At 56.1% G+C, this 27,695-nt stretch overlaps 1 protein-coding gene across 6 annotated transcripts; it reads right to left on the reverse strand.

The window, feature by feature from the left end:
• Positions 1-36: 36 nt before the first annotated feature.
• CLUH (clustered mitochondria homolog) lies at positions 37-27,695 on the reverse strand. 6 transcript variants are annotated; one of them, XM_064271560.1, is made up of 26 exons: positions 27,545-27,695; positions 17,684-17,886; positions 16,704-16,875; positions 15,677-15,820; positions 15,414-15,538; positions 15,163-15,317; positions 14,945-15,070; positions 14,562-14,709; positions 14,293-14,385; positions 12,786-13,480; positions 12,064-12,287; positions 11,826-11,930; positions 11,536-11,636; positions 10,656-10,808; positions 10,501-10,563; positions 10,128-10,372; positions 9,728-9,812; positions 9,387-9,540; positions 9,164-9,303; positions 8,299-8,379; positions 8,090-8,215; positions 7,880-8,001; positions 7,497-7,590; positions 7,008-7,142; positions 6,853-6,926; positions 37-6,125 (listed from the first exon to the last, which is right to left on the reverse strand). In XM_064271560.1, the coding sequence occupies exons 2-26, from the start codon at positions 17,870-17,872 to the stop codon at positions 5,942-5,944; spliced, it is 3,933 nt and encodes a 1,310-aa protein (XP_064127630.1). In that variant the 5' UTR covers positions 17,873-17,886; positions 27,545-27,695; the 3' UTR covers positions 37-5,941. The 6 variants fall into 6 exon arrangements, with proteins under 6 accessions (XP_064127630.1, XP_064127629.1, XP_064127628.1 ...); XM_064271559.1 differs by lacking the exon at positions 27,545-27,695 and adding an exon at positions 27,176-27,336 and having other exon boundaries at positions 11,826-11,927; XM_064271558.1 differs by lacking the exon at positions 27,545-27,695 and adding an exon at positions 27,176-27,333.

Raw genomic sequence — 27,695 nt, forward strand, 5'->3', positions numbered from 1 at the left:
TAATTAATCTAGATGATGCAAAGAAGAGTTTCCTAGTAGAGAAGCGATATGTACAAAATTGGTGGAAAAAGTTTTGGTTTTTTTTTTTTCCCAGTAGGGTGGGGGAGGGCAAGATGGATGTACAAGTCACGACTGGACTGAACTGGCCTTTTTATCGTTCCACTATATCATGTAAGTAGCTGCTTTCTTGTCCTGCCTATCCTTCAGGCATCCCTAAAGCTCACTCTGAAGATGCTAGAAACAAACACAAAATCTTCAAGTTAGAAGTCGATTCTGATACTGACATGAAGGCAAGCATCGATTTCATATGAACGTTGGAGAGGTGGTAATTGGAGAAAACAGCTCCCCAGATCGTAAGAGTTAACCGAAGATATTGACACAATTTTAAAAAATCAGTCAAGGAATGTATATACTATTGCTCTTGTGTTTTACAGTAAGATTTGTTGCTCTCAGACTGTGTAAAACAAAATTTATTCATGTTTTCTGCATATTAAAAAAATCTTATTGTACCAATTGGTAAACTATTAAATGCCTATAAAACTAGATTTGTGTTTTGTTTGTTTTTTTGGTGTCTGTGCACAGATTTAAGACTGTTTTAAGTTGAGGTCTGATTAGGATATGGAACTGTGCTCACACCACTTGTGGAAAGAGTAAGGAGGGCCTCAAGATGCAAAGTGGCCGTGGGCAGCAGGGCCTCAGTGGAAGGAAGTTGTTCAGGGGGTGCCAGTAATGCCCTTGCTGTCTCCTCTTTCCCCGTTTGGGCTGAGGAAGAAGGGCTGCACTAGGGGCCCGTACAGTAGTGGGCTGGCACAGAGCAGGTTGGGCAGGGCACTTAAAAGACTGTTGCAGAGTCTCTCCCCTCAGCTGCCGTTTGACTCTACAGCTGAGGCCAAAGAGCTGAAACGAGGCGTGGCCCAGTATAGCCGCCTCTGGTGGTCCGGGCCCAGAGATGAGGATCCCTACCCCCTTTGTTGTATAATGAGTGATCTTGGCTTTGTGAAAAGCCTTATTTTCCATTTTGACCAAAATGTACCAAAGAAAAGATTTTGCTTTACCCATATTGGCTGTCCCACGTCTTATCCGCTATCCAGGGCCCAGGGTCCACCTGCTGCCCATCTCAGTGCACCCGTGAAGTCTTCAGCCCTCTTACTGTACTATACACACCTTTATTCTCCACCTTCCTGAGCAGGCACTGAGTGATGTGGTGGCTCTTCCTACAGCCCAGGTGTTTCCCTCCCTCCTACTGGGTGTAGGTGCTCCCCCAAAGTGGAAAGCTGAGCCCAGCGCAATAGGTAAATTGCCAGAAGTTTTAGTTTCTTGCCATCAGACCACCTTTCTATTTCCTTATAAGGGTCTCCTCTTTCCACCTAGGCTGAGCTCCAGGTGATGGGCCCAACCACTTTCCCTGCGAGCAGAGTTCTAGCTTTATTGTCATGCTACCCTAATGTGCTATTTATTGTCACATGCATCGAGTCTCCTTCCAAGATGTATGGTTGTGTCTGTCCCTGGCCTCAGGTTACTGGCTTAGTATTTGGTAAACACATGAGTGCAGACTGGCAGTTTTTCACCTTTGACAGGTTAGAATCCTCTACGCAAGCAGCATCATCTGGGAACTCCTTAGAGATGTAGATTTTTGGGCCCCACGGGAGTCCTGAGTCAGAAGCAATCTGAGCTCAGAGATCTACTTGCAGAAGATGTCAGTGACTTGAGGCTCAAGTTTGAGAACCACTGATCTAAATGATCCAACTTGCCACCAATGAAGAAACTTGAACAGATGTCACTGGTCCCTGGACCCCGCCGCTGGGTTTGAATTCAGATCTCTCCTCACTTAGACACATGCAGTTTGTTCCTTATGAATGCTCTCATCATTCCTACTTGGTCTCCTGTCCCTCTCAGTGAAAGCGGGAGCGGAGGGACTAGGAGAGGGAAAACACCTGACGTGTGAATGCTTGCTAGGTGCCAACACTTAATACACTACACACACCTTTATTCTCACATATATCCCTTGGTGGTGGTAGCGCAGTGGTTAAGAGCTTGGCTGCTAGCCAAAAGGTCATCAGTTCAAATCCACCAGCTGCACCTTGGAAACTCTATGGGACAGTTTTACTCTGTCCTGTAGGGTCACTATGAGTCAGAAACGACTCAATGGCAACAGGTTTGTGGTTTTTTTGGTGGCTATAACTGCATTTTGTGAATAAGAAAACAGGCTTACTTACGGGAGGTGAGTTCACGTGCCAAGGGTATCACAGCTGTGTAAGGGGGGAGCTGGGATTTGAACCCAAATATACTTACTCTTTCCCTTACCTGATTCTGCCTATATAAAACATATTGTTAGCAAGGGGGGCGGGATTCAGACATCTTTTTTAAAAAGGTAAATTAATTAAAACTTTTAATGCAGGAAACACGTCATCCCATCTCTGCCCAGCCGTCACCACACTTGAGCCCACCGCCCGCCCCATTGCAGTATGGCCTAGGAATGGATAAACCAAGGGTATCTTGCCCACACTTGCCCGCCTTAGGAAAGCTCCTCAATTATTCCATGTGAAATGACTTTATTCTCACGATAATATCCTGAATGGTCTGCAGCTCAAGTCTGATTTTTTCTCATTAATGATTGACCTGCTTAAACCAACCAAACCAAGCCGGTTGCCATCCAGTCAATTCTGACTCGTAGTGACCCTACAGGACAGAGTAGAACTGCTCCACAGTTTCCCAGAATTCAAGTTTCCAGGTGAATTCAAACTGCCAACCTTTCCGTTAACAGCCAAATGCTTAACCACTGCGCCACCAGGGCTTTGCCTGCTTTAAAAAACCAAGTAAAACTAAACCTGTTCCTGTCAATTCCAACTCATAGCAACCCTACAGGACTGAGTAGAACTGCCCCAGAGGGTTCTCAAGGAGCGGCTTGTGGATTCGAACTGCCAACTTTTTGGTTAGCAGCCGAGCTCTTAACCACTGCACAACCTGCTTAAATGGGGTATTTATTTCACTTTCCGTTTGAGGGTGGTTACCTGCCCACTGCAGCTGTCCTGGTTATGCTTGCCTTGTCTGATTTGGTATGTTCAGATCCTGAAGATAGGGGTGAGAGAATATTCAGGCCACATCGGGATACCTAATTCAGGAGCCCAGCTCCCTACCTGGAGGGTGGGGCCAGTAATGCCCTTATAGGACATCCAGGAATTCCCACAGTTTAACAGTTCTCTCGATACTCGTGTTTAACAACGATAGTTTTGGAGGGTGTGGAGACAGGTGACACACACTGAAAGTTTAATTTGGTTGTAATAGTTCTTTTTAAAGCATTATTTAAAATTATCAAAGTAATATGTGTGTTAAGAAAAAGCCAAAAGAAGAAAATTAGTAGAAAGTAAAAGCCAGGTGAGGGATTGGGATATGGAGGCAGTGGGTGTGGCTCATGAAGCTTAGTGAGTCCATTTTCCATCTCCTGTAGCTGCCCATCCAAATGGAGACCATACATAATGTAACACGTATCAGTTCTCACACTAAACATTCCTGGATGCCACTTAAAAATTCTTGAAATCTGTCAGTCGGAAGGGAAGGAGAAAGGGTGAATTCCACGCCCAGAGCCTCCACCTCCTCTAAACTACCCCTTGTCATTTGGATTGTTAGGATACCTGACAGCACTAATATGTTCAGGAGGTTGACCATGGAAAGTGGGCCGCCCAGGTGACTAGTAAGTAGTACAGCAAATGGTAATGAAATCCGATCCATTCTCACCTAAACGATGCCTCATTTCTAGGGGTGCAGTTGAGACATGTAACCCCGTGGGCACAGCACAAAGGTGTGTTACCACACGACCACGGAAACTGCTGGAGGGGGACCAGAAGGGGGATGCACATGGCGTAATAGTCAAGGTACTGATAGGTTTCAAAGACCACATGAAGGTCAGGCACTTTTCTCCAACTGGCCCGGGGAAAACAGACATTAGGGTTGGCATTTATTTTCCTTCAGAATTTCAGAGACACAAAGGGCTCTCCAAGTACTCAAGCAGGCATTCATACACCCCAGGCTGCAGGCTGGCCTGCTCAGGTGGCCACCCAGCTTAGAGACAGGCTCACTCCTCGCTCCACACTCTGCCTTCACTAGCCCTACCCCTCAAACCCAAGTGGGCTCCCCTTGCCCTTTTCCATCCAACCTCCCATCTCACTGCATCTCCAAAAGCCAGCAGTCTAAAACCTACCCTGGGATGGTAAATTCCAGACACCCTCTGTTCGCAGTTCCTGGGGATGCTGCCCAATCCTGGCTCATGGTAAGAGATACTACTGGCAAGAGCCCCACCCAGTTAGGTGCCCAGAGAGGACAGGAGCCTTAACACCTCAGCCCCCACCCTGGGAAGGGGCAGCCCTCCCCGATTGCTGACACCCCAGCCTGCACCCCAAAGCTCTGTGGAGGAGCAATCCTCAGCCTCTTCTCTCCTGTGACCAGGGACAGATGACATTCGTGTGTGACACTGCCTTGGGTCTAATGACTATGACAGATGGACAAACCGAGCCTGAGACTCCACCCCCTTCCCTCCTTAAACATTACAAGATAACCTTGAATGTGACCTAATGTATACACATTCATCTGCCTTAAACTCTCATTGGTAACACAACTTCACACAGGAGAGGCTGGCACAGCAGGTTTCAAAAACTCACTTTATTCCAATGTGAAATGAAGACGTGATGGTTTAAAAACAAGAAAAAGTTCTTGATCAGCTGTGGGGTCGCTTTGCTTGCTAGCTCATGCCCACTCCCTTTGAAACAAGGTGCCTGGACAGACCATACCCATAAGCAGCTCTTGGCAAAGCCCCCAGGCAGAGCCCCCAGCCCAGAACCGCTCCCTCAAGCTCACAAGTGTCACAACCTCCTCCCTGACCGAGGTCAGGGCTCTGACAGCAGGCAGAGTAGCAGCACAGGCAGGCGAGGAGCGAAGCAGCGGGTACGGGACCACCCTCACCCTCACCTAGCCCTCCCCTGCTACCCCCACTCTTCTGCAGAAGGTGCGGTGTGGGAGAACCAGGTAGGGAGCTAGGCTCCACGAACAGGTGACAGCCACTCTACCTGGCAACTTCCTCCAGGATCCATGATTCAGTCCTGCCCCCCTTCACCCAGCCCCACCCCCACTGTGCGTTAGGCAGCTCAGGTTAAAATGGGGAGGATACATTCAGACCGTAGCCCCCAAGGTTATCCCCATCTGGGGGGCAAGGAGGGGGAAGGCAGGTCAGAGCCTGCTGGGGCCCACAGCTGAGAGGTCGGGCTGGGCACAGAAACATCAGGGCACCCTACTGCTGCCCCCCAGTCCCTAAGCCACAGCCAGGTCGGCCCCTATCATGGTTAGCAAAACCGCTGCAGCTCCGATCTTGCCAAAAAGCTAAAGTGCACCCAACCCTCTGTCTCTGCCACAGAGCTCTGTCTCCCCACCCTCAAGACACAGGAAAGCCCCCCATTTTTCTGGCTTAAAACCTGGACTTCAAGCCAGGTTGGGCCTGGGGGGGTAGTGGCAGCAAAAGCAGCAGCCATAATGTCAAACATACAAACGACCTGAGAAATCGCATCTGCATTCACCCACTCAGGGCTGACTCGGGGCTATGTACAGGCGAGGGAGGACGCGTCGGGGCACTTGCGGGCAGGGCCACCCTCGCACACGTCTGCTGGAAGGCAGGGGACCGGCGGGCACCTGCCTGTGCGGGGAGCTGACGCTCACACACTCCATCACGTGTCTGCAATGGGCCTCGCCTTCGTAATTCTTTGAACCAGTGCAAAAACATCGTTGGGGGCAGGCGGGCCGGGCCGGGGTCCCAGGAGGATGCTGGGGGTAGGGTGGGGTTGGAAATGTGAAGGAAGAGGGGGCTCTTTCCTCTCCCAGTCTGCAGGGCATGCCCCCTTCTCCTGGAGTCTGGGCAATGGGGCAGCTGACTGACTGTCCGTCTGTCTCTCCCCTTCTACCCCTGCAAGCTTGGAGAAGGATCCTTGGCCACCCGGGGCTGAGAGCTGGCCTCCTCTGGGGGCCCCACAGGCTCAGGCTCAGTGGCCATGGGCTCCTCGGCCTTATCCCTGTTTCTGCTGGCCTCCTGGAGTTGGTGCCGCCGCGCCACCTCGGCCTTCAGGTTCTCCAGGTCTTTTTGGCTGAGTAGAAGAATGGGGTAAGGGGGCAGGGTGTCAGAGCCACCTACTGGCTTTCTTGTTACACTTGTCTTGGGACAAGATCAGGCTCTGGGCTTTATTCAGTGACGGACAGGTGGGGAGCAAGTGCTTCCCCCACAGCAGAAAAGCCCCGAAGGGGTAAAAAAGGAAGAACCCCGTGCGACTGGCACCCACCCTCCAGGTAGGCCAGGCCCGCTCCTGCAGGTTACGCTAGCGGAATGGCGGCGCGGCGGTGGACGCACACTAGGTGCGCTGTGAACACCCTCACCCCTGCTGCCGCACCACTTCCCACACTGGCGGGAGGGGGCGCAGAACCCGCTGGTTCGTGGCGGCAACGCTGGCGCCACTCAGGGTCCATTACATCAGGCACATCCCTACCTAAGGATATCAGGCAACCAGAAAAAGATAAGAAGCCAGTCCTCATGTACTGAGACAGAAGGATCACCAAGGCATATCCATAAGTGAAGAAAAAAAAAAGCCAAAAAGCCACATGCATCGTATGCGACACTGTGCGCACAAAAGGAGGAAAGGTTACAAATATGTACTTGCTCAGTTACGCACAGAGTATCTCTGGAAGGATTCACAACGGCCCTCTTATCACTGCTCATGCTTTTCAATTTTAAGCCATGTCAATGTACCCCATGTTTAAAGAAAACAGAAAAACTGAAGGTTTCTGAAGGGTAGGGTGCTGGTGGGGGAGGGGCCTCACCTGAGAGGAATGAAGAGGATGCCGTTGATGACGTTGAGCTGTTCCAAGACACTGGCCATGCTGGGGGCTGTGAACTGAGGGCGACGGGGAAGGTGAGCCAACGAGAGCTGGGAGGCTGGGGTGTGGAAGCCCCCCTCAGAGACTGGGTGACATACCTTGAGGGGTGGGATGTTGGCGCTGGAGCCGTTGCGGTAGATCTCGTTCATGGTGCGCTGCAGGGCCACGGCCTGCTGGGTCAGGCACTTGAGGTACTCAGAGCTCTCCTTGGTTTTCTCATGGTCCTCGCCCAGCTACAAGGGGACAAGGGGCGCAGGCAGGAAAGGGGCAGGGCTGCTGTGAGCCTATAGGCCTGGCTCTGCCCTCAAGCCCTGCCTCACCCGAGTCTTTGTTTTTAATTTCACTGTGGTGAAAATACATGTAACAAAATGTATGCCATCTCAACAACCCCTTCATGTACAATTCAGTGACACTGACTACGTTCTTCAAGTTGTGCAACCATCCTCCCTGTTCTTTTCCAAATCACTCTACCACCATTCACATAAGCTCAACACCCCCTAAGCAAAAACCGCCTTTCCCCACTCCTCCCACCCCTGGTTACCACTGAGAATCCTCGGTTCCTATGCATTTGCTTACTTGACACCCACCTGGGTCTTGTAGATGGTATAGCCTTCCTTCTCGTGCTGCAGGGCTGACCGGAACTCAGCTTTGCTCTCATAGACTCGGGCAACAAGGTGGTGGCTGCAGGGGGACATGGGCCCGGGTGATGGAGGGACATGAGTGGGCTGGGCAGTGGGGTGGGATTTTGAAGGGAGAGATGACAGAGTCTACTCTAGGTCCCTCCCTGAATCTCTAACACAAACAAGTCTAGACTCAGAGAGGAGGTGGAAGTTGAGAGAAGGTCCCTGAGGAACCAGATGAAAGACAGCACTGAGCCCCTTCCCACCCTAACCCAGGGGCTTCTGGGGAGTCCGGGGCGGGGGGGTGGGGTGTTTGGGTAGAGTGCTCCCATTCGCCAGCACAGCCTCACCTGAGGGCCACCTTGAGGGACTTGGGCCCATGGTACTTGGTGCTGACAGCCAGCGCGTTCTCCAGGAAGCGCAACGACAGGTCGTACTCCATCACTCCATGCAGCACCAGCCCGATGTTGTTCTGCGGGGCAGGCGGGAGGGCTCTGGTCAGCTCCTGGTGCCCTGAGATTCCAAGGCCAGTCCCCGCGGCCCCCTGCCCCGGCACTCACGTCCAGCAATGCCATCTCGGGGTGGTCTTCCCCAAACACAAGCAGCATGAGGTAGCGGGCACGGTACAGCAGGCTCAGGGCTGTGGACAGCTGGCTGCTGGCGAAGCAATACAGGGCCAGGTGCATCTGCAGGGCAGGCCGAGGTCAGGCCAGGCCAGGCCAGCCTGCAGGCCCCACCCATGCAGACCCTGTCCCCGAGGGCTACGCACGTATTCCTGGATGGTGTTGGGGTGCTCAATGCCCATTACGCGCTCGCTCATGAGGACAGCCTTCTGTTGGTTGCTCAGGGCCTGGTGAGATAAGTGGGGTCAATCCCAGGGCAGGTCTGCATTCCCCCAGCAACAGCCCCAGCCCCTCTGCTTTGCCACCTGTGGCCACACTTCCTGTCTTTACTCTGCACACAGGCAGTGGCCAAGGGTCAACATGGAGTCTGCGGCCCTATGCTCTATGCCCTTCTCTGAGACTGTTCGTGACCTTAAACCTTTTTATCCTAGGGAATCTGTGTAAAAAACACACATACTAATCTAAAGGTGTTCGAAAAAGTAAGTGTTAATTAAAATACAAACGTACCCATACACACACAAACAGTTCCTTTGGTTGAAGTGGGGTGGGGAAGCCTAAAGCCCCCCTGGCCCCTGAGACAGCCCCTAGAAGCCCCAGAGCCAGAGGTGGCTGAATGAAAACCTCAAGTATAGAAACAGTAACAGGGACACTTCAGCAGCTTCCATGTGGCGCTGACCAGGCACTGGGTATCGTGCTCAACGTTCCACTGTGGAGCCTCAGAGTCTAGCTGCCCGGCATCCCTGAGGGAAGTCCTGTCACCACTCCCACTTCACAGACAGGCCCAGGGAGGTGGGAAGCTCTCCAGACAGGACAACTCCCAGGGTCTCCCTGGTCTGTGGGGAATCCCAAGTTAAGAATTCTAATCCCCTCCTCAGGCAGGGCCCCAGGCCTGAACTCCCGTTTCCTGCGGCTGCCTGGGGGTGACACCACAGCCCAAGTCCCTCGCTCTCCCCCCACACCAGGCCAGGCCCCGAGGCCTATGCTGCCACAGCCCAGGTGCTCCAGGCCCACCTCGGCGTAGTCGCCCATGATGTAATGGAGCCGGGCAAGCAGGCGCAGGCAGGCGCAGATCTCCACGTGCATGGCCCCATACACGTTGTTGAACAGGTTCAGGGCCTCGTTGATGAGCTCGCAGCCCTCCTTCAGGAAGCCTGTGGGGTGCCACAGTGTGGCAGGTCATTGTGGGGGGACAGGAGGAGGCCCTGCCCCCACCCGGGCCCACCCCACCACGCACCCTGCTGTACTTTGGCCTGCCCGCTCTGGAAGAAGTGGAAGGCGTCCGAGGCCTTGGGGCTGACGTGCTTGACCACAGGGAAGATGTTGAGCACGTCCTCCTCAGTGAACGCTGGCTTGTGGCGGCTGTCGAAGCTGTATTCCTTCAGCAGGATCTGAGGACACAACCCGGCACCCTGACGGGCAGCCTCAGGCCCGGTTCCAGTGGCCTCCCCATCAGCGTGTGCCAAGGGACGGCCCCACAGCAGACCCGCCACCCATAAAGGCCCCGTGGGTCTTGCCAGAAGGTGGGGAGCCTGCTAGAGGCTAGGGAACAGGATGGCAGCAGGACACGGTGCCCACCTGGACCCCAGTTTTCAGGGAGATCTCCCGCAGCAGCGTGATCTTCTGCAGACCATAGGTCTCCACAGCCTGGTCCACGGTCTCACTGGGTGGGCGAGGAGTAGGTTGGCACCCACCTCTGCCTTTTCCCAACAGCGGCAACTCCACCTGACCACCCAGCCCCAGGAGCCCCACCCCAGCCACTCTCACCCTCTAACCAGCGCTTAGAACCAACCACCTGTCCTTACTCCTCAAACTGCACTCCTGAGAGCTAATCCTGTTCATTTCTCCCCATTCCACTCCTCAGTGACCACGGGCCAGGGGTGTGAGGGGATGTCAGGGTCCACACCCCCCGCACTGGCCAGTCCCAACGTTCTCTCCCTCTCCCGCCGCCGTGCCCCCACTGAGCCTGCTTCCGCACCACTCAAGGTTGAAGTCAAAGTAGTTCTTGGCCTCCTGGCAGATGTTCTTCCAGAGCTCCTGGGGGGTCATGACAGCCCAGGCTGTGTGATCCGCAGCCCCTGGGGGCCGGTTTTTCCTCCTCTTGTTCCTCTTCTTGGAGACCAGCTCGTCGGCAGGCAGGTGGGCCACAGGGTTGGGGTAGGAGCTCAGGAAGCAGTTCAGGAAGTGGCTGATGGCAGCCGAGAGGCCTGAGAGCTCGACCCCCTGCAAGGGAGGTTTGGCCCGAAGTCACAAAGGCCTCGGCCCAACACGGGCTTCTTCCCCAGTGGCCCACACCACCCAGGGAGGCCCGGGCTGGGATGGCAGCTTGGGGAAGGAGCAGAGAGCATTACCTGTAAGTATGTCTTGAAGATGTGCTTGGCAGAGCGGGTGATAAGTTCTCCAATGCCAATTTTCTGCAAGGATTCAAAACAGGGAGTCTTGGTCAGGCCCCAGGCCTCCCTCCTGACCCCTTCTGTCTCACGGCCCACGCTAAAGCACCACTCACATAGATGTGGTCCAGTTGGTCGCGGGCAGGGCTCCGGAGCACCAGGTCCAGCACCTTGCCCAGGTAGCGCATGTTGATGCCCCGCTGGCGCATCACCTCCGCCAGCGTGGCCCCGTCCATGGGCAGCACCGCGTGGTCTGTGCAGTCCTTCACCTGTGGGCTGCAGCAGGTCAGGCCCCACCAGCCCAGGGCCCTCTGCCCTCCTCCCTGCCCCGGCTTTTCCTGGAGGCCACACTATCCTGGGCTCTGAGGAAGGAGGGAGACTAAGACCCAAGCTCCCAGCCAGGAAAGGGGAAGGAGACAGTCGGCAGCAAGGAGGTGAGGACCTGTCCCAGCCTTCCACATCCCCTGAATTCAGGATGGGCCATGAGCCCTGGGACTTCCAGGCCCTCCCTCCTGGGAAGCTGGGTGAGGGAGCACCTATAGGGGATGAGCTAAGACAGCCCAACAGACAGGCGGCACAGGATCCCCTCAGAGCACATGGGGAGAGCAGTGAGGGCGACGTGGGGCATCTGCCTAGCAGGGTGAGCACCCTCCACCTGCAGGGCTCAAGAACAAACACTTGTGGTCATGAGGACGGAAACCCACCCTATCTTTCCCCAGGTCCCATCCTGCCCCACCTCTGTCAGGACTCTGCTCCAGGCCCTCCTACCACACAGGGGCTCAGAGCACCAGAGCCCCGGGGCCATCAGCCCACACGGAGCACGGCAAAGTGGGCCCCAGCCTGGTGCCTCCCATCATCTCTCTGGCCAGCTCCCCCATCCAGCAATCGGGCCATGCTGCCTGCCGAGAGGCCAGGAGGTGCTAAAGCCCCTGCAAAGCTCTCAGCTCCTGGTCCCTGTCCCAGAGCTCTCCCTGCAGCCCCCACCATGCCCCTCACCAAGCCCGGGATCTGGCAGGAGAGCAGGAAGGCAGCTGCATCCTTCAACAGCTGCTTCTGGTCCCGAACTTCCTCCTGGCAGGACTCGGGGAAGCGGACCCCTGGGGGAAGGAGGAAGAGAGGCTTGAACCAGGCAGGAAGGGAGGAGGGGAGTAGAAAGACAGAGGCCCATTTGGAGCTGCAAGGCAGTGCCCAGACAGGTGGAAGGGCCCACAGGACTGAGAGACCCACGATTGCCCGCCATGCCCTGTCCCGCAGTGCTCCCACGCCCACCAGGCAACACTGCTTGCCTGGCGAGAAGATGTCGGGGTTGAATCGAATGTCAAAGGCTGTGCTGCTGATGGAGCCCACGGCCTTGCAGGCATTGCGGATGACCTCCCTGCTCCGAGGATCTGCTGTGGAGAGGCAGCCCACCTTGCCCTCAGTGAGGCTGCCCCATGCCAGACCGCAGAGGGCAGCCCCACCGGGGGGCAAAGGAGCCAGTACAGCACTGAAGCTCCCTCTCCCCTCACGTCCCTGCAGTCCCACCTGCACCGTCGTCTGAGGCAATGGTCTCCGCCAGCTCCTTCACCTTGGCCAGGCCACTAGCACTGCCACTTTCCTCCTCACTGCCCACCTCAGGTCCTGGGGAGACTTCAGGCTTGGGCTCCAATGACGGGAGGCTACCATTTTCCAGGGAGGTGGGGGTCTCCATCTTGCTGGCTTTCTGCTGCATCAGCTGCAGGGCCGCCAGCTTCATGAAGAGGAGGTACCTAGCGCAGAGCAGGGGAAGGCACGTGCTAAAGCTCAGCTGGCCTGGCAATCTCGTGCCAGCTGCAGCCCCAGGTCCCTAGCTGGGGCTCGGGAATGTGGGATGGATACCCCATGGGCACAGGACACTCAACATACTAGCAAACATGCCAGCCCACCAACTCGGCCTGGAGGTCAGGGCGGAAGACCAGGTTCTCCCGAGACAGGCAGAGGACAACAGGGTAGGGTGGGAGGAAAGAGAGAGTAGCTAACCACCTAGGTCCGGGGTCTCAACTGTGACAGGAATGCCACCGGCATTCTGAGAGAGGTAATTATTGATCACACGGGACTGTCCCGTGAAGTGCGAGCACAAAGTGCTGAGGTTTCGGGACTAGGTAGCTTGATGGCAACGGGTGAAGGCCGTGGCTGGGGTGAGCTCTTCTTCACTTGCCAAAGCGTCTCCCTTCAAGGGTCAGGCCCCAGCAGCACCCAGGCTCCTGAAGGCTCTTGGAGGGCCCCACCTGTGTTCCACGAAGGCGTCGACCAGCTCCTGGCGTAGGCAGCAGAGCTTGTGGCGGTGGGCACGGGGGAAGCCAGCGCGCACGCACTCCTCAGGCAGCACCTCGCCGGCCACAGGCAGGAAGTTGAGGTCGGGCGGGAAGGTGCGCAGCAGGTCCAGGATGTAGTGGCGCCCATCGTTACCGATGATGCCCTTGCACTCGACGGAGGAGCAGAGCTCCACCTCCTCCTCGCGGTCGTTGAGCACCCGGTGCCGCAGGATCTTGAGGGGCCGGCTGGTGCGCTCCAGCAGCTCCAGGTACCGCGGGTGTGACACCACCGTCTTGCCAAAGTCGATGGAGCCGTAGATGACGCTCTGCTCCTGGTCCCGCTCCAGGATGCCGGGGATGATGGACTGGGCCGTGACGCGGTAGCCACGGTAATCCACCACTACCGTGCCCAGTGTGTACAGCCCCTCGACATCCACCGCGTTGTAGGTGCGCACGCCGTTCAGGTCGTTGGCGGGGGCCACGTAGGCCGCCACATCCCCGCCGAAGTCCTTATAGTGGTCCCGGACGTCGAAGCCCAGGCTGAAGAAAATGTTGTTCCATATGAACATCTGCATCCTGGTCTCCTCGCTGGGGTTGATGGCCATCACGTTGCCGTCGACAACTGCCACGGCGCCCCGCGTCGCTGCTGCCGCGAAGTCACTGTGCACCTGGGGGGGCGGGGGGGACTGTCAGGCCCTGGCGCTGGGCCCTCAGCTTCTCTGCCTGCCCATGTTCACCTGGGCGGTAGGGGCCACTGGGGACCCTCCTCTCAGCTTCCTCAGATTTGGAAAAGGGCAAAAAATCCCTTTATTCAGGGAGACAGCACAGCTGAGGGGCTGACAAGGGGCGTGCGCTCTGAAGTCAGATTTGGGATCCACCAAATACACTGGACAAACCTGGACATGGACCCTCTCAGGCCCTTTTCTCACCTATAAAATGGTGATGATACAAGGATTAACCTCTACAAGCAGGCCGAAGGATTACCCGAGATAAGCCTCCAAAGCACTTTGCACAGCCCCTGGCCAAGTTGGGCCCAAGAAATGACAGCACTTAGGTTTATCGTTATCTCCAGGCAGTAAGACTACGGGAGACTTTAAATTTATCTTTTATAAATGCAACCATTTTTTCCTTATTTGTTTCTCTTAGTAAAAGCCTCAGTAATTATTAAATCCAAACACGGTGGAACTGCTGTGCAAACGTAGCACCGGCTCAGAAGGGTTGTGGTGGGCAATGTGTGTTCAGGCGAGGGAGAGAGGCTGGGGCAGGCCTTGCCGCTCACTCAGATTGGAGGCAGGACCCTTTCCCACGGACTCCAAGTCTCAGAGCCAGAATACGGAGCAGGCCACCTGCAGGGACCCTGACCAGCCTTAGGGAGCAGATAGGGCTGAAAGGGTCTCAGCTCCCTGTCTTCCTGTCACAAGAAAGCCAGCGGTGGTTCAGGCAGGCCAGGGGTGGGTGGTCAGGCTAGGGTCTAGAGCACCTTGAAAATGGCTCTTTCTCGCAGCAGCCGCTCGGGCAGATTCTTGCGCGGCAGCTCCCTCGTTGTCTGCAGCTCCTCATTCCAGTCCCGGGTCTGCCGAGAGAACAAGAGGAAGAGGTCAGCTGTCTCTGCCCTAAGACAGTGCCTTCTTCCATCTCCCCACGGACAGACAGCCCCACATACTCCCAAGAGTACAGACACACCAGCAGATGGAGCCCCAAAGAGGCACACAGAGCCCTAGTGGGCTTCTACTGAGGGGGCACAGGCACCTGGCCAGGAATGTGCTCCTCGTAGCCCAGCCGCGAGGTGTAGGCGTCCTCTGCACGCACACAGTCCATGGCATGCTCCGCCTGAGGGGCCGTCCAGCTGTACACCTGGAATGGGGTGGCGATCCTCTCGAACGGGTGGCGCTGGACCCTGTGGCAGGCAGAGGGGATATGGGGCAGCCCGCCAAGCTCGGAGCCCAGACACAAGCAGCCTTTTTTCTCTGAGGCCCCTCCCTGGTCTGGCGTCTCCCCTACCGAGACCTCACCCCAAGGAGTCACAGAAGCAAATGGACACCCGCCCTGGCTGACAGCTCCCTACAGGAGGACTCTTGGGCCCGCTCCCCCAAGTGACATGAGACAAGGCGGAGGTGGGGCAAAGGCACCACCTTTTCTTCTGCAGCACAGCGAAGTTTTTTTTGAAGGTCGGGCTGATCTGGTTGAGGAGCTCCACCAGGGAATGGCTGAGGAAACGGGGGCTCGCAGGCTTGGGGTTGAAGTGATATGCCGTGGACCTGTGGACGGGAGGGGGGAGTCACTAAGCAGGTGAGCGGGTAGCGGGGCTCGCCCCCCAGTGTCCGCCAGTGGTGGACATGCAGGAACTCACTGGTTCAGGTAGAAGCCCCGCGTGGAGGCAGTGATGCTGACTTGCCGGTCCTCGGCCGTGATCACAAATAGGTACATGAGGTCCCCGTGCATCTTTCGGTTCCCGGGCGGTGGGTTCCAGCCGCTCATGGTAAGCACCTTCAGGCACTGCAGGGGCTACAGGGGTGGCCAAGCGTGAGTGGGCCAGACCCCCTGGTGTGGGGGCTCTGCCCGCCAGGGTCCCTCTCCCTGACACTCCCCCAGAAGCCCCACCTTCCAGTCATGGTTCTGGGGCTGCAGGGGACACAATGGCCGCTCCCGGCTTCCTGGAAGGATGTACTCAGGTGGCGTGCAGTCAATGGGGTCCATCTCCAAGCCCTTCTTCCGCTTCCCGCTGTCTAAGGGACCGGAGGCTGGTGGTCAGCACAGGGCCCGTGTAGGGGCCAACTGGCTCTCACCTGATCCCAGCCCCTTCCCCAGCAGCCCTCTTTGCTCCCTGCTCCTCAGCACCACCCACAGGGCGATGCCCCCCGCACCTCCCAGGTCGCCGTCGGTGAAGACGCTCAGGAAGGACAAAGAGTTGCAGTCAACACCATTGAACGCATCGGACGGGTCCAGGCTCTTGAGCAGGTCTCGGACATGGCGCACATGGATGCGGGCCTCGCGCACAGTGTATGGCTCTGCCGGGATGGGGAGGGGCAGGTCTTAATCAGGGGCGAGGCTGCCAGGACCCTGCCCCCTGGAACCACCCACCTAGCAGAGAGAATAACAGTTCACAGTGGCGCCGTCATGGGTGGTTTTAATTTCCAACTTTAGGCTTCCATTCTCAAAGTCCATTATGAACACACAGGCTTGGGTTCTGGTTTCAAAACGCACCCACCTGCCTGCTGGTGGGCAGGGACTTCTGTTTGCAAAGAATCTTCTGCCAAAGGGCACAGCCCTTGGGGAGCCCACAAAAAGCCACTGGTTTTTATCCACTAATGTTGTGGCGGGTGGAATGTGCAGAGCTGCCGGGCCCCCTGAAGCCCTATCCCTGTTCTCTTAAGACATCCCAGAACCCCAAACTCTTAACACTGTGGCCCAATATCTGCTTCATGGAATTTTCTAGAGGCTCTTTGGGAGAGGAGAGAGGTTCCATGATCAAGCAAGTTTGGGCACAGTTGGGTTAAAGGTGTCTTTCACATTTACTATTAATAAGCTGACATGCCTTGGGACCTCTGAGGACCTAAGTCCTTGTTTTACAACCAAACCAGCATGTCACCCAACTACAGACGGGGAGGCTTTTTAGTTTCCTTTTGAGATGTAACTTTTCTCTTTACAGAATTGGATCTTGCTCAGGCCTGTCTAGGTTTTTGTAGAACTGCACTCTGTTCTGGGACCTGTGGCCTGAAGCGGGGAGGGTGACCAGATGCCAGCCGCCGGCCACGTGATAAGCAGAGTGGTGCTCTGCCCCACCTCACCCGCATGCAGGCACACAGATACCGCAGGGTGAGGGGAGTGGCCGCCTGGCATGCAGGGGCTCCGGTGGCCTGCCGCCATGTGCCCTCCAACTGCCCGACCCACCTTCCACCACGCGCAGCACGGAGCCCTCCTGCAGCCCCTCGACGCTGCGCAGCTCTGAGAAGTGGTCCAGCATGTTGCCATCCAGGTGCAGCGAGAAGCAGGTGCGGTGGCATGTATCTTCACGGTCCATGAGCACCTGGTGAATCTCCTGCACCATCTCCTGGGGGGACACCTGCCAGGGAGACAGCCCCAACCACCCCAGTGAGAGGCCACATGGTGGGGAGCAAGGACACAGCCCCTCTCCCTAGCCCAAGGGACCTGGGTCCCTAGAGAAAAAGGCCCCAAATACTCATTTTCCCACTTTTGGGCTTTTAAGTACCAGGCCCTCCCACACATAGCATGCCCATCTGCACGGTATGTCTGTGCAGGCATGTTGTATGTGTGGGACACTGCCTGCAGACCATGGGCAAGGCCTGAGTCCACAGCAGGAGGCAGGACAGGAGCGGAGGAAATGGCCATCTTGTCTCCTCACTTGCTCAATGCCAAGGTCCCCAGGGCAAATGACTTTTCCCTTCTAGGAGGGGATCTCTGGGGCCCAAGTTTGGGTCCAGAGGACAGAAAATGGCCTTGCCTAGTTCCCCAGTGAGTTAGCAGCCTACAAGACTCTGGGTCAGCTTTGCCTCTGCAAACCACCTAGTAGCACTCATCCCTCTTGCAGAAGTGATACACCTGAGAGCACAGAAGGCTAGGAACCCAGGGAAGCCTGGGACCCAACACTCCTCAGCCACTGCCACACCTCTGCCCAAGCAAGGCTGGTAGTCCCAGCTGGTAGTTGTCCTCCAGCAATAAGGGGGTGACCTGAACCTGGACTTAATTCCCAGGTCCACCACACTAGCTGAGTGACCTTGGGCCAGGCACAGGGACACCTGTCTGCTGCTGACAGCATGGAACCAGGATGAGCAGGAGCGAGGCTTGGCTTTCCAGCCTCATCCTCCCCCATGGGCTCAGGCCCTGGTCTCAGCATCCTACGCCCACCTCACCTGCAGGGAGAAGGGCTCAATCCCAGGGGCCAGGATCTTCACAGAAAAGCCTGTGTCTTGAATGACAATGACTTCCTGCCCAGTGGCCTCATCTCCTGGCTCAGCTTCATCCAGCCCATTTTCCCGAGGTGGCTCAGCCACCCCCTCCTCCTTCTTCAGGCTCTCTGAGCAGTCCCCATTCAACAGCATGACTGATGGTGGCTCTGGGGTGACAAGAAAGGAGCTAAGTCAGACAAGCCTAGCTGGTCAGGTAAGGCCGCCCACCTCACCTGGGTGGGCACGTGCCCCTCTACGATGATGTCTGAACATCTTCCTGAGACCTGGCTCCAGCTCAGACACATAATCCCACTTCACCCTCAGCGCACACCCTCAGCCCCGGCCTCCTCCCTTCCACAGCCAAGCTCCTCAAAACAGACCCTTCTCTCCACCTCCGTGTCCTCCCTCCCCATTCACTCCTAGCCTGGCTTCTACCTCTGAGCACACCGCCCAAATCACTCTCCCCAGGTCACTGACGCCATCCTTAGGGCCCAGGGTCTTCTCTGGCCTCTCGGCAGGATTCCATGCCACTAGTCACTTCCTCCTCTTCCCTGATCAACACTGTTACAGACTGGATTATGTCCCCCCAAAATTATGTTGTAATTCCTAACCTCTCTGCCTCTGGTTGTAATCCCATTTGGGAATGGGTTATTTTGTTATGTTAATAAGACAGGATTTGTACAGGGTGTGTTTTGAGTCAATCTCTTTTTGAGCTATGAAAGATTAAACACACAAGTGAAAGAAGCAGAGACAGGGGAAGAGAGATGCCAAGGCACATGAAGACCACCCAGGAAACACTTAGAGACAAAGACCTTCCTCCAGGGCCAACAGAGAGAGAAGGCCTTCCCCTAGAGATGGCACTCTGAATTTGGACTTCTAGCCTCCTAAACTGTGAGAAAATGATTTGTTTGTTAAAGCCATCCATTTCTGTATGGTACTTCTGCCACAGCCAACACTAGGTAACTAAAACAGAATTTGGTACTGAAAAATGGGGTGCTGCTCTAACAAATACCTACAGTGTGAAAGTAGTTTGGAATTGGGTAATGGGTGGAGGAGGCTGGAAGAGTTTTAAAGTACTTAATAGTAAAAGCCTAGATTGCCTTGAAAAGACTGTTGGTAGAATTATGGACGTCAAAGGCAAGTCTGGTGAGGGCTCAGAAGGACGTGAGGAGAGCTACAGAGAAAGTCTCTGTTGTCTTAGAGAATACATATGGTGCCAGCAATAGAATGTGGCTAGAAATATGGATGTTAAATGTGCTTTTGGTGAGGCTTTAAAAGACAAGAATGAACATGTGATTGGTAATGGAGGAAGGGAGATACCTTTCGTACAGTGGCAAAGAACTTGTCTGAATTATGTTCAAATGTTTGGTGGAAGGTAGAATTTATAAGTGATGAATTTAAGTATTTGGCTGAGATTTCTAAGCAAGACCTTAAAGAAGCTCTGTGGTTTTTCCTCACCACTTATAATAAAATGTGAGAAGGAAGAAACAGACTTAAAAATGAGCTGTGCAAAATGAAAACAGAGCTTAAAGATTTGGAAAGTACTGTTCTACAAGCTATGGACATATGTCCTAGAATATTCACCAAACATGTGGCTACAAAATCTTTTGTTAAGGAGATTAAGCATGGATCTAACCAACTACCACAGCAGAAAGTCCATCAGCTTAGACTGAAGGGGACAGAGAAAGACGGAAAGGGAAGAATGCTGTATGCCTCTTGGAATTCTACAGACAGGAAATGGGCCAAAGGAGATACACCTGTTGTTCTCCAAGAAAGACAAGGACCATCCCTGGAGCAACTCGGAGATCAGTAGAACCGCTGGAAGGAGCATCGGAAGCAGGGCCTTCTTGGTTTCGAAGGGTGGGGCCAAGGTCTCCTGGATGGATATCCAAGGGTGAGGCCACAGCCTCCTAGGTTTCAAAGAGTTGGATCTTCACCAACTCAGTTCCAGAGTGCAGGCCTGCCAGAGTTTGGGGATGCCACTAAGGTGTGCCAAGGGAATGGGGCCTCCACCCAAAGCTGAGAGGGTGGGGCTGCCATGCCCAAGAGGCAGCAGAACAGGGTCTGCTGGAACCGAGGGGGTGGGGTCGCCACTCAGATGGACTAGGAGAATGGGGCTTCCCAAAGCAGAGGGAGCAGAGCTGCTGTCCCGGTGGGTTTAGAAGGCAACCTGAAGCCCAAGGCAGAGGGGCCTCCATCCAGAATCCAGAGGGCGTAGCTAGCACTCAGAGTCTGGAGATGGGACCACTGCCCAGATGGTCCCAAAAAACAGGATTATTTTTGAGCCTTGAGAGCTAACGTAATTTATTTTGCTGGGTTTTGGACTTCTTTGGTGTCTGTTATTCCTTCTGTCCCTTCAATTTCTCTCGTTTGTAATGGAAATGTCTACCTTGTGCCCGCTCTACTATTGTACTTTAGAAGCAGATAACTTATATTCTAGACTTCACCGGTTCACAGACGGAGGAGGAATTTTGCCCCAGGATGGATCTGCTTAAAGCCTCACCCCTATTTGATTCAGATGCTTCAGAAAATGAGATTTTGGAAGTGGGGCTAATTTATGACTTCTGCAATGACGTGATGGGGTGAATGTTTTGCATGTGGCAAGGACGTGAACTTGAGGGGGCCAAAGGGTGGGATGTTATGGATTGAACTATGTTCCCCCAAATTATGCTGTAAATCCTAATCTCTATGTCTGTGGTTATAATCCCATTTGGGTTGTCTTAGTCGTGTTAATGAAACGGGATTAGCATAAAATGTATTTTGAGTCAGTCTCATTTGAGATATAAGAGCAGAGCACAGATGGGGGAAGAGATATGCCAAGGCACATGAAGACTGCCCAGGGACAGAAGCTCAAAGAGACAAGGACCTTTCTCCAGACCCAAGAGAGAGAGAAAGCCTTCCCCTAGAGTTGGTACCCTGAATGTGGACTTCTAGCCTCCTAAACTGTGAGAAAGTAAATTTGTCTGTTAAAACCACCCATTTATGGTGTTTCTGTTATAGCAGCACTAGATAACTGAGACAGAGACTAACACTGGTTCCTCCCTTTTCCAGCTCAAGGAGCTGAGTGTGTCCCTGGGCCCCAACCAGTCCTTACCATCTCCTCAGCCTCTCCTCTGGCATCAAACACCCTCATACCTCACAGCTCACACTGCCAATCCAGACCTCACTCAAACTTCAGATAAAGTTCTCCAACTGCCTCCCAGGCATAATATGTGGTCATCCCTTAAGGCATCACCAAAGATTTCTCTTGTCTGGATGGGGTTCATCTTCCTCCACAAACTGGCCCCTGCTCTGTGAACACCCCCAAACCCCCATCTAGTCACCCAAACCAAATCTGCAAACGGATTCTAGGGACTGGCCTCTGCAGCCATGGTGCTAGAGCAGGCCACCTCTCCCTCTTCCAAAGCACCAGCCTCCAGGCCACCCCTCCTATCTCACCACACCTCATATGGAGCTCTTCTGATACTACCCTGCTCGTCACTAGATACAAGCTTCCCAGGCCAGCGCTCTCAGGCACCAACCAAAAGCCAGCCTGGGCTCCTGCAGCTCGCCTTGCCGAGGTCTAGCTATGCCAAACTATTCAGATGCCTCAAAACATGCCACCACCTTCCCTCCCACCTCTGTTTTGGTTGACACTGCCCCTGCTGCCTGATACACCATTTCACTTGGCAAACTCCTACTCATCCTTCAAAGTCTAGTTGAAACAAACCCTCTTCTTTAAAGCCTGCCCAGAAGACCCCTGATTGCAGAATGTCCCCTCCCCACACATCATTTCCAGAAAACAGAGCACCAGCCTACCAGGGGCACCTGTCCCACTGCATTTGGGTGGTGGTTCACACCAGCAGCTCTATCTCCCTCCCTCTGTCTTGCAAAGGCTCAACAAAAGGGCACTGAATTAATAAATTTATTACTGCAAACCTGTAGCTAAGTCAGATATTTGTGAACAGGTGGGAGCAGGTGATGAGGCCTTCCATTTCTAACCAGGCACCAAGAAGAACAAAAGAGAGCCCCCCTCTGTGCTCAGGGAGAAGAGGGCTTCCTCATAGAGCCCTCGAGCAAAACACAGTCCTGCCTGAGCAGCCCACTTGGCAAGCAGGGGTAGTTCTACTCAGGGTCTGCCCGTCAGCCAAACTAGCCCCCTTGGCTTGTCTTGGAGAGCCAAGAAGGGTCTGGGTTCCCTTCCTGACAGGTCAGCTCAGCAAAGCCTCCAGCTCTGCTCTGGATCCCTGCCCATCCTATCCAGATGCCTCCCACCCCGACTCCCCACCCCTACCCAATAGTCAGGAGTGGGAGTGGTGTGGAGGATTCTCCAGACCAGTGAAGTTCCTGCCCAGACCCACCAGAATGTGGAGCAGGGGCCCCAGGGAAGAAGAGAAGCCCAGCCCAGAAGGGCTCACCAAGTGAGACTGGGTAAAAGAGAAGCCATTCCCTGTGTTTCAGCTTAGTGATAAACAGGAGCTCATTATCATCCCTTCCCTTATGCCAAATAAGTGTGTCCGAGGCCAGGAAAGGTGCAGAGTTTTGCCAAGGTCACAGAACCAGACTGGACCCCAGATTCCCAAACCAGAGTCCATACCACCACTCACTGCTCTAAACCCTGGCCACTGTGGGCCTTCAACTGTTCAACTCCCAAGAACCACAAGGATGGACAGGGACCCTCCCTTCCCACGACTCAACAGTTCCAGGCAGGGCAACCACAAGCCAGTAGAAAATGAGGACTTGTCTGGTTCCAGTGACAAAGCAGACAGAGACGGGGAAAGAGAGAAGGCTGGTTGCTGGTCAACTTTCAAACAAGACATATGGTAGGTATAAAAGGGAACTTCCCCAACGGGGTCCCTAAGACAGGTTTTGTGGCTGGCCAAGCCCCCCGGATGAAAAGATGCTGGAAGTGCCCTACCTGATCTGGCGGGGGACAGTTTCAGCCTCTGAGAGCCCAGAAGTGAGCCAGTCAGGATTAGGCTCATGGGGAAGTCAGAGACCTGGGCCCAGACAGGTAACCTGTGCTCCCTTGGGAGTCTGGGCCAAGCAGGACGTGGGAATGGGGGCACAACCGGGGTGCCCACAGCTCCCATTCTCCCTTCCCCAGCCCAGGGAGCCTGCCCAGAAGGTACCTCTGAAGTACCCAAGGTTCCCACCCCACAGGTATCCAGGCCTTTATCTGATTTCGCAGGAATGTGGCTGGTTCCCCAGGGGCCTCCACTCCCCCAGGAGAAACTGCACTGCCTTCCTCCCTCCTCCACGGAGCCCTGAAGGCTTCCCCACCACTGGATGAAGGCCAAATGACCTCCTAGCAAGGGGCCAGCCAATACTTGCTGTCCCACAGCCCACCTGGTTCAGCCGACAGCTGCCCTCTCCTTGGCTCGGGGGCCTCGGGTCTGCCATGGTGGGGAGGAAGCCAGCTCTCCGGCTCAGGCCCGACACTGCCTGTGTTCCTTGTTCCAGCCTCTGCCACTACCTTTGCCTCCATGCAGCTGGTCGGCCCAGGACTGGCGCGCAGGCTGGCTTCGGGTTTCAATGGGGCCAGGCCTGCTGGGGCGGCCCCAGGAAGGGCACACTCCCCCTGCCTCGCATCTTGCTCAAGGTCGGCCAGAAGGACGGCTGTGGGCCAGAAGGCCCCAGTGGCTCCAGGACCCCAGGGGGAGCTGTGACCAGTGCTCAGGCCCACCTCCCCGTGCCCCTCAGGAAGGGAGTCACTGCTGCCGAAGCCGTTGGAGGGGCAGAAGAACCCAGCATTTGGGGAACCTGGGCCCCTCAGGACTGAGGGCCCAGCGGATTCGCTGGCAGGGGCAGGGTGCAGCAAAGGGGTCCTCTCCTCGAGCCCAATCCCAGCAGAGGTGGGCAGGACCGCTTCAGCCAGCTGCCGCCAACAGCTGGTGCAGACCCGGGCCCAAGCCATGAGGTGGCCACCCCCTGTTCACCAGTCACAAGCACCAAGTGCCTGTCTGCCTCCTGAGTCAAGTAGCTGGCTCCGGCCTCTGGCTCACGGTGCCCCCTGCAGGTGACCTGGCACTTATCCCCTCCCTGAGTCACTGGTTTTGGTTGGGGGAGGAGGTGGGCCCCAGTCTCCCATAGGACAACTGCACCCGTGCCCCAGGCCTCCAGCTCCACCAAGAAGCTGGCAGGCTCCTTCTTCCCTTCCCAGCAGCCCTTGCGCTGCCAGGAGAAAACCAAGTCTCTCCCCTGGGGAAAACAGGGCTGGCAGCAAGAGGCCGAAGGCCGTTTGGCTATGGAGAGGAGCATGCCCAGCCTCGCCAGGGCGCCTTCCCAGGGCCTCCCCTGGGCTCTGACTCGTTGCCAGGGCCCAGTCAGGACAGCTCCGGCATCCATACTAACCAGGGTGGGGGCGGGGAGCCAGGCGTGCACTCCAGGCACTCTCCCCTCACCCAGTCCCAGGGACCAAGGCAGGACTGACACCTGGGCACTGATGGCCTCTCCATAGCCCTGCAAGCGGCTCTCAGCCTCACACGGGCCCAGGACAGAGAGACCCTCTCCCAAACCCACTTCCCAAGTACCCAACCCGTGGAGAAGGGAGTGGAACAGGGTTGCCTGCAATGCTCCCCCACCACCAGCAGCGCTGACAGTCAGTCACCTCCATTCTGGTTACCAGAGAGCCAATACTCGCTCTAGGCCCAGCCCACGCAGGTCTCAACCATCCCACCTCAAGGAAACCAAGGCTCTGGGAGGCTAGTAAGTAAGGTGCCCAAGTACACAGAGCAACAGGCAGCTACGTGGTCAAGAAAACACCCAGTTGGTCAGATGTCCAAACCCATGCCTTGGAGTGCCACCCTCACTGGGCACAGTCCAATCTCCCCAGCCCCGGGGGGCAAGCCACAGCTCCCCCACCAGGCAAGCAGCAGCCCCTTCCTCCTGAAGTTCTGTAAAGCCCCAGGAGGGCCCGCTCTACCTCAGACCACAGGATGCCCCCCAAGCCTCTACACCCCTGGGCTGGCACCCCCTCCTCTCACATGCCAGGGGGAATCCTGAGGACCTGAGCTTTAGGGAAAGGAGAAGGAAGGCAGCCCTCTGCAGCATGGGAAGGGTTATACTTCAAAGTCTTAACTGGTCAGGTCAGAATGAAGAGATAAGGCATACTCCCTGCCCTGGCCTGGGGGCACGGGGACCCCACAGGAAGCAGGCAGGAGGGAGAAAAGCCCCACCCCAGCCTAGGCCTCAGCAGGTGAGGCTCCAACAGGAAGTAAGGCCCCAAAAGTCACACCGCCCTATCCCACAAACCCAGGACTTCAAAAAAAGGGGGTGTAGGCAAGCAGGCAGCCTATAGGAGACTCTAAAGGGGTGGACACCTCTGTTTGCCTCCTTCCAGTCCCACCTGGGCCAGAGGCGGGTTTGCAGGGTCTGGAGGTAGTGTTCCTCAAGCTGCTCTGCTCAGACCCTACGGGAGAGAGAGCTCTGGGATCTGCTGGGGAGCTCCCCTAAGCCCCCAAGCTCCTCCCCAGCCAGTCAACCCCCTCCCGCTCCTGGCCTCAGCTCCAGGGAGTCCTCCCCCAGGCAGAAGGAACTTGACACACCACTGTGAACTTGAAAAACCTGCCGGTTCTCTTAACCCCAAAAAGCTGCTTTCTTCCCAAGAAGGTAACCAACCCTTGCCCCCCTTGTCCCTGCAAAGGCCTTGATCACCTCCTCAAGGGGACTGGGGAGCGTTCCAGAGCTGGGTCCTGAGCTCAGGGGTCTGGGCTCTGCTGTCCAGGTCAGTCTCCATAGGAGTCTCCATGAAGGCCCCTCTTTCTGTGAACAGACCCCGGCTGGCAGTAATTCAAGTCCTCCCAGAGACATAAGGAGCCACATCCATTAGTATGCTCCCAGTTTCCCCCAAACAAATAGCAGTACCCTCCCCTGACCCAGATGGAGCCCCTCAGCACACAGCTGAGAAGGGGCTTCTCTCAAGCCCTCACGAGATGCTCCAACAGATCCTCTCCCCTCTTCAGCCCCCACAATCTCTGCATAGGATCCAAGTCAACATGCCTGTCCCAGCTCTGGGACAGGTTAGGGCAGCCTTCACACACTGGCCATGCGCTGGCAACCCAAACGCTCCCCTCCACAACTAGGTTGCTGTGTGACCTTGGGCAAGTCACTTCATCTCTTCAGGGCTCTTTACTAGAAGCGAAATCAGCCAGCCCCTACTCCTTTTATCTAGCTGGCCCCACTGACTCATAACCACAGCCAGGCAAAGCCTGGCAGGTAGGAGTGGTCAACATTTCTCGTTCTGCCCAAATCTTAGCTTTGTCCAGGCAATCAAGGCTACCACAGTATTTGTCCCTCACCCAAGGTAACCCCGCTGTGGCCTAGACAGCAAGCCTACCCAGGGTGGGAGACCCTACCTAACTCTATTCCCATCCACACTCCCAAGTCAACCCCAGCCTTGGTCAGTGTAGCTGGGGAGGGGATGATGAGCTAAGACAAGCCCCTGCAGAGGAGAGCTGGGGGGAGAACTGGAGATAGTAGTTCTGCACTCCTACTACTTACACAGGGGATTTGGGGATCTGAGGAAGATTTGGACATGATGATACCCAAATTGGAGATGATAACTCAGAGACTAGAGACCAGGGCCGGAGTCTGAGACAGGAAGGAGGGAACAGAAGAGCCGAAGTGGTCCGGGAGAAAATGGAGAGGAACAGGCCCCACCCACCCGAGACAAGCTGCAGCCACTCCCACAGCCACCACCACACGACTCCAGTGGGGAGAGCTGGGAACTCGACTCCACATTGATGACCTTTGCCTTAAAACCAGCAACTCTGGGCTGACCCACTTTTCGCAATAAGGCGGTTAATGATCAAGTTCTGGCACAAACACCTCACCTTGCCAAGGAGTTTACTCGCCTTGGCCTCCCCTCCGACACACACACAGGCAGACCCCCAAGTAAGCCGACCACACCAACAACTGAAAACCTGAGCTTAAAGCCATGCCTCTAGGGAATGAACCTAAGCAGCCCCCTCACAAGACACATGCCAACTAGCGCTCTTTCCACAAAACAAGCCCGGGAAGAGTCAAGCTTTGCCTCATTCGCAGGGCTGCAGCCCTGCGCACAAGCAATGACTGGGATCCTGACGCCGACGGGTGCCTGATGGAGGATGGCCCGCAAGTGTCAGAGTGACCCCAGCCGGGAGGACTCCCCATGCTCGGGCGCAGAAGGTGTGCGGACGCAGTTCATCCGTCTGCGGCGGCTGTTCGACCCCAAAATCGCGTGTGCGCGCACGTGTCCCCGCGATCTGGCGTGCGTGTGCCCGCCACGGCCACCCTCCCCGGGACCCCACGTGCGAAGCCCGGGCCGGTGCTGGGGGCGGCAGTGAAGGTGACCTTCAGAGTGGGGGCGGCCCGGTGGAGGGCCCGGCGAGATGCATCCAGTCGCGGCGCAGAGGGAAGCGGGCGGTCCCCACAGAGCCCCGAGCCCCTCTCCACCCCGCAATCTCCCGGCTGCCTGCCGGCCCCGGCCCCACTCACCGGCCGCGCCGGGCCGCCCCTTGCCACCGGCCTGCGAGCCGGGCTCCCGGGCGCTGTCGGCCGGGGCGGCTGCCGGCAACTCGTCCGTTTTGATGACCATAGCGGCGGGAACGGGCCTCCGGCTAGGTTGTCGGCGCCGCCCGCCGCGCCACTAACCCAAGTGCCCTGCGCGCCGCGGCCGCTGCGGGAAGGACGGAGTCACCGGCCCACGTGGTGCGCGCTGTCGCCTTTGACCCCGCCGCCGCTCCCCTGCCCCGCCCCCGCGCGCCCGCCTCGGCCCAAGGAGGCCCGCGAGGGACAAAACACGCGGCGCCTACTTGGCTTGCTACAGAAGCGGTGATTTTTTTGAACGCCTTAAAGGGAACGTACCCAGACTCTGGGGAAAAGAGAGACTTCGGCCCCCTCGAGGGGCGGGGCTTCGGAAAGACGTCCCTCTGGTTCGCCCCTTGTTGGGCGGGCGCCTTGACCTTGGGTGGAGGCTCGTTTAGGACTGCCATTGCTAACCCTCCTCTTCCCCAAT

This window comes from Loxodonta africana, chromosome 18 (genome assembly GCF_030014295.1).
Source record: "Loxodonta africana isolate mLoxAfr1 chromosome 18, mLoxAfr1.hap2, whole genome shotgun sequence".
NCBI classification, from domain to species: Eukaryota; Metazoa; Chordata; class Mammalia; order Proboscidea; family Elephantidae; genus Loxodonta; species Loxodonta africana.

What these genes read in the sequence shown, in the direction of transcription:
- CLUH (XM_064271555.1), bottom strand. Translation starts at nt 23,615, where the DNA reads ATGGCTTGGGCCCGGGTCTGCACCAGCTGTTGGCGGCAGCTGGCTGAA. An exon ending in CGGGGCTTCTACCTGAACCA is followed by an intron (nt 15,071 to 15,162) that starts GTGAGTTCCTGC and finishes TCCCGTCCACAG; the next exon opens with GTCCACGGCATATCACTTCA. An exon ending in ACCAACTGGACCACATCTAT is followed by an intron (nt 10,564 to 10,655) that starts GTGAGTGGTGCT and finishes GAATCCTTGCAG; the next exon opens with AAAATTGGCATTGGAGAACT.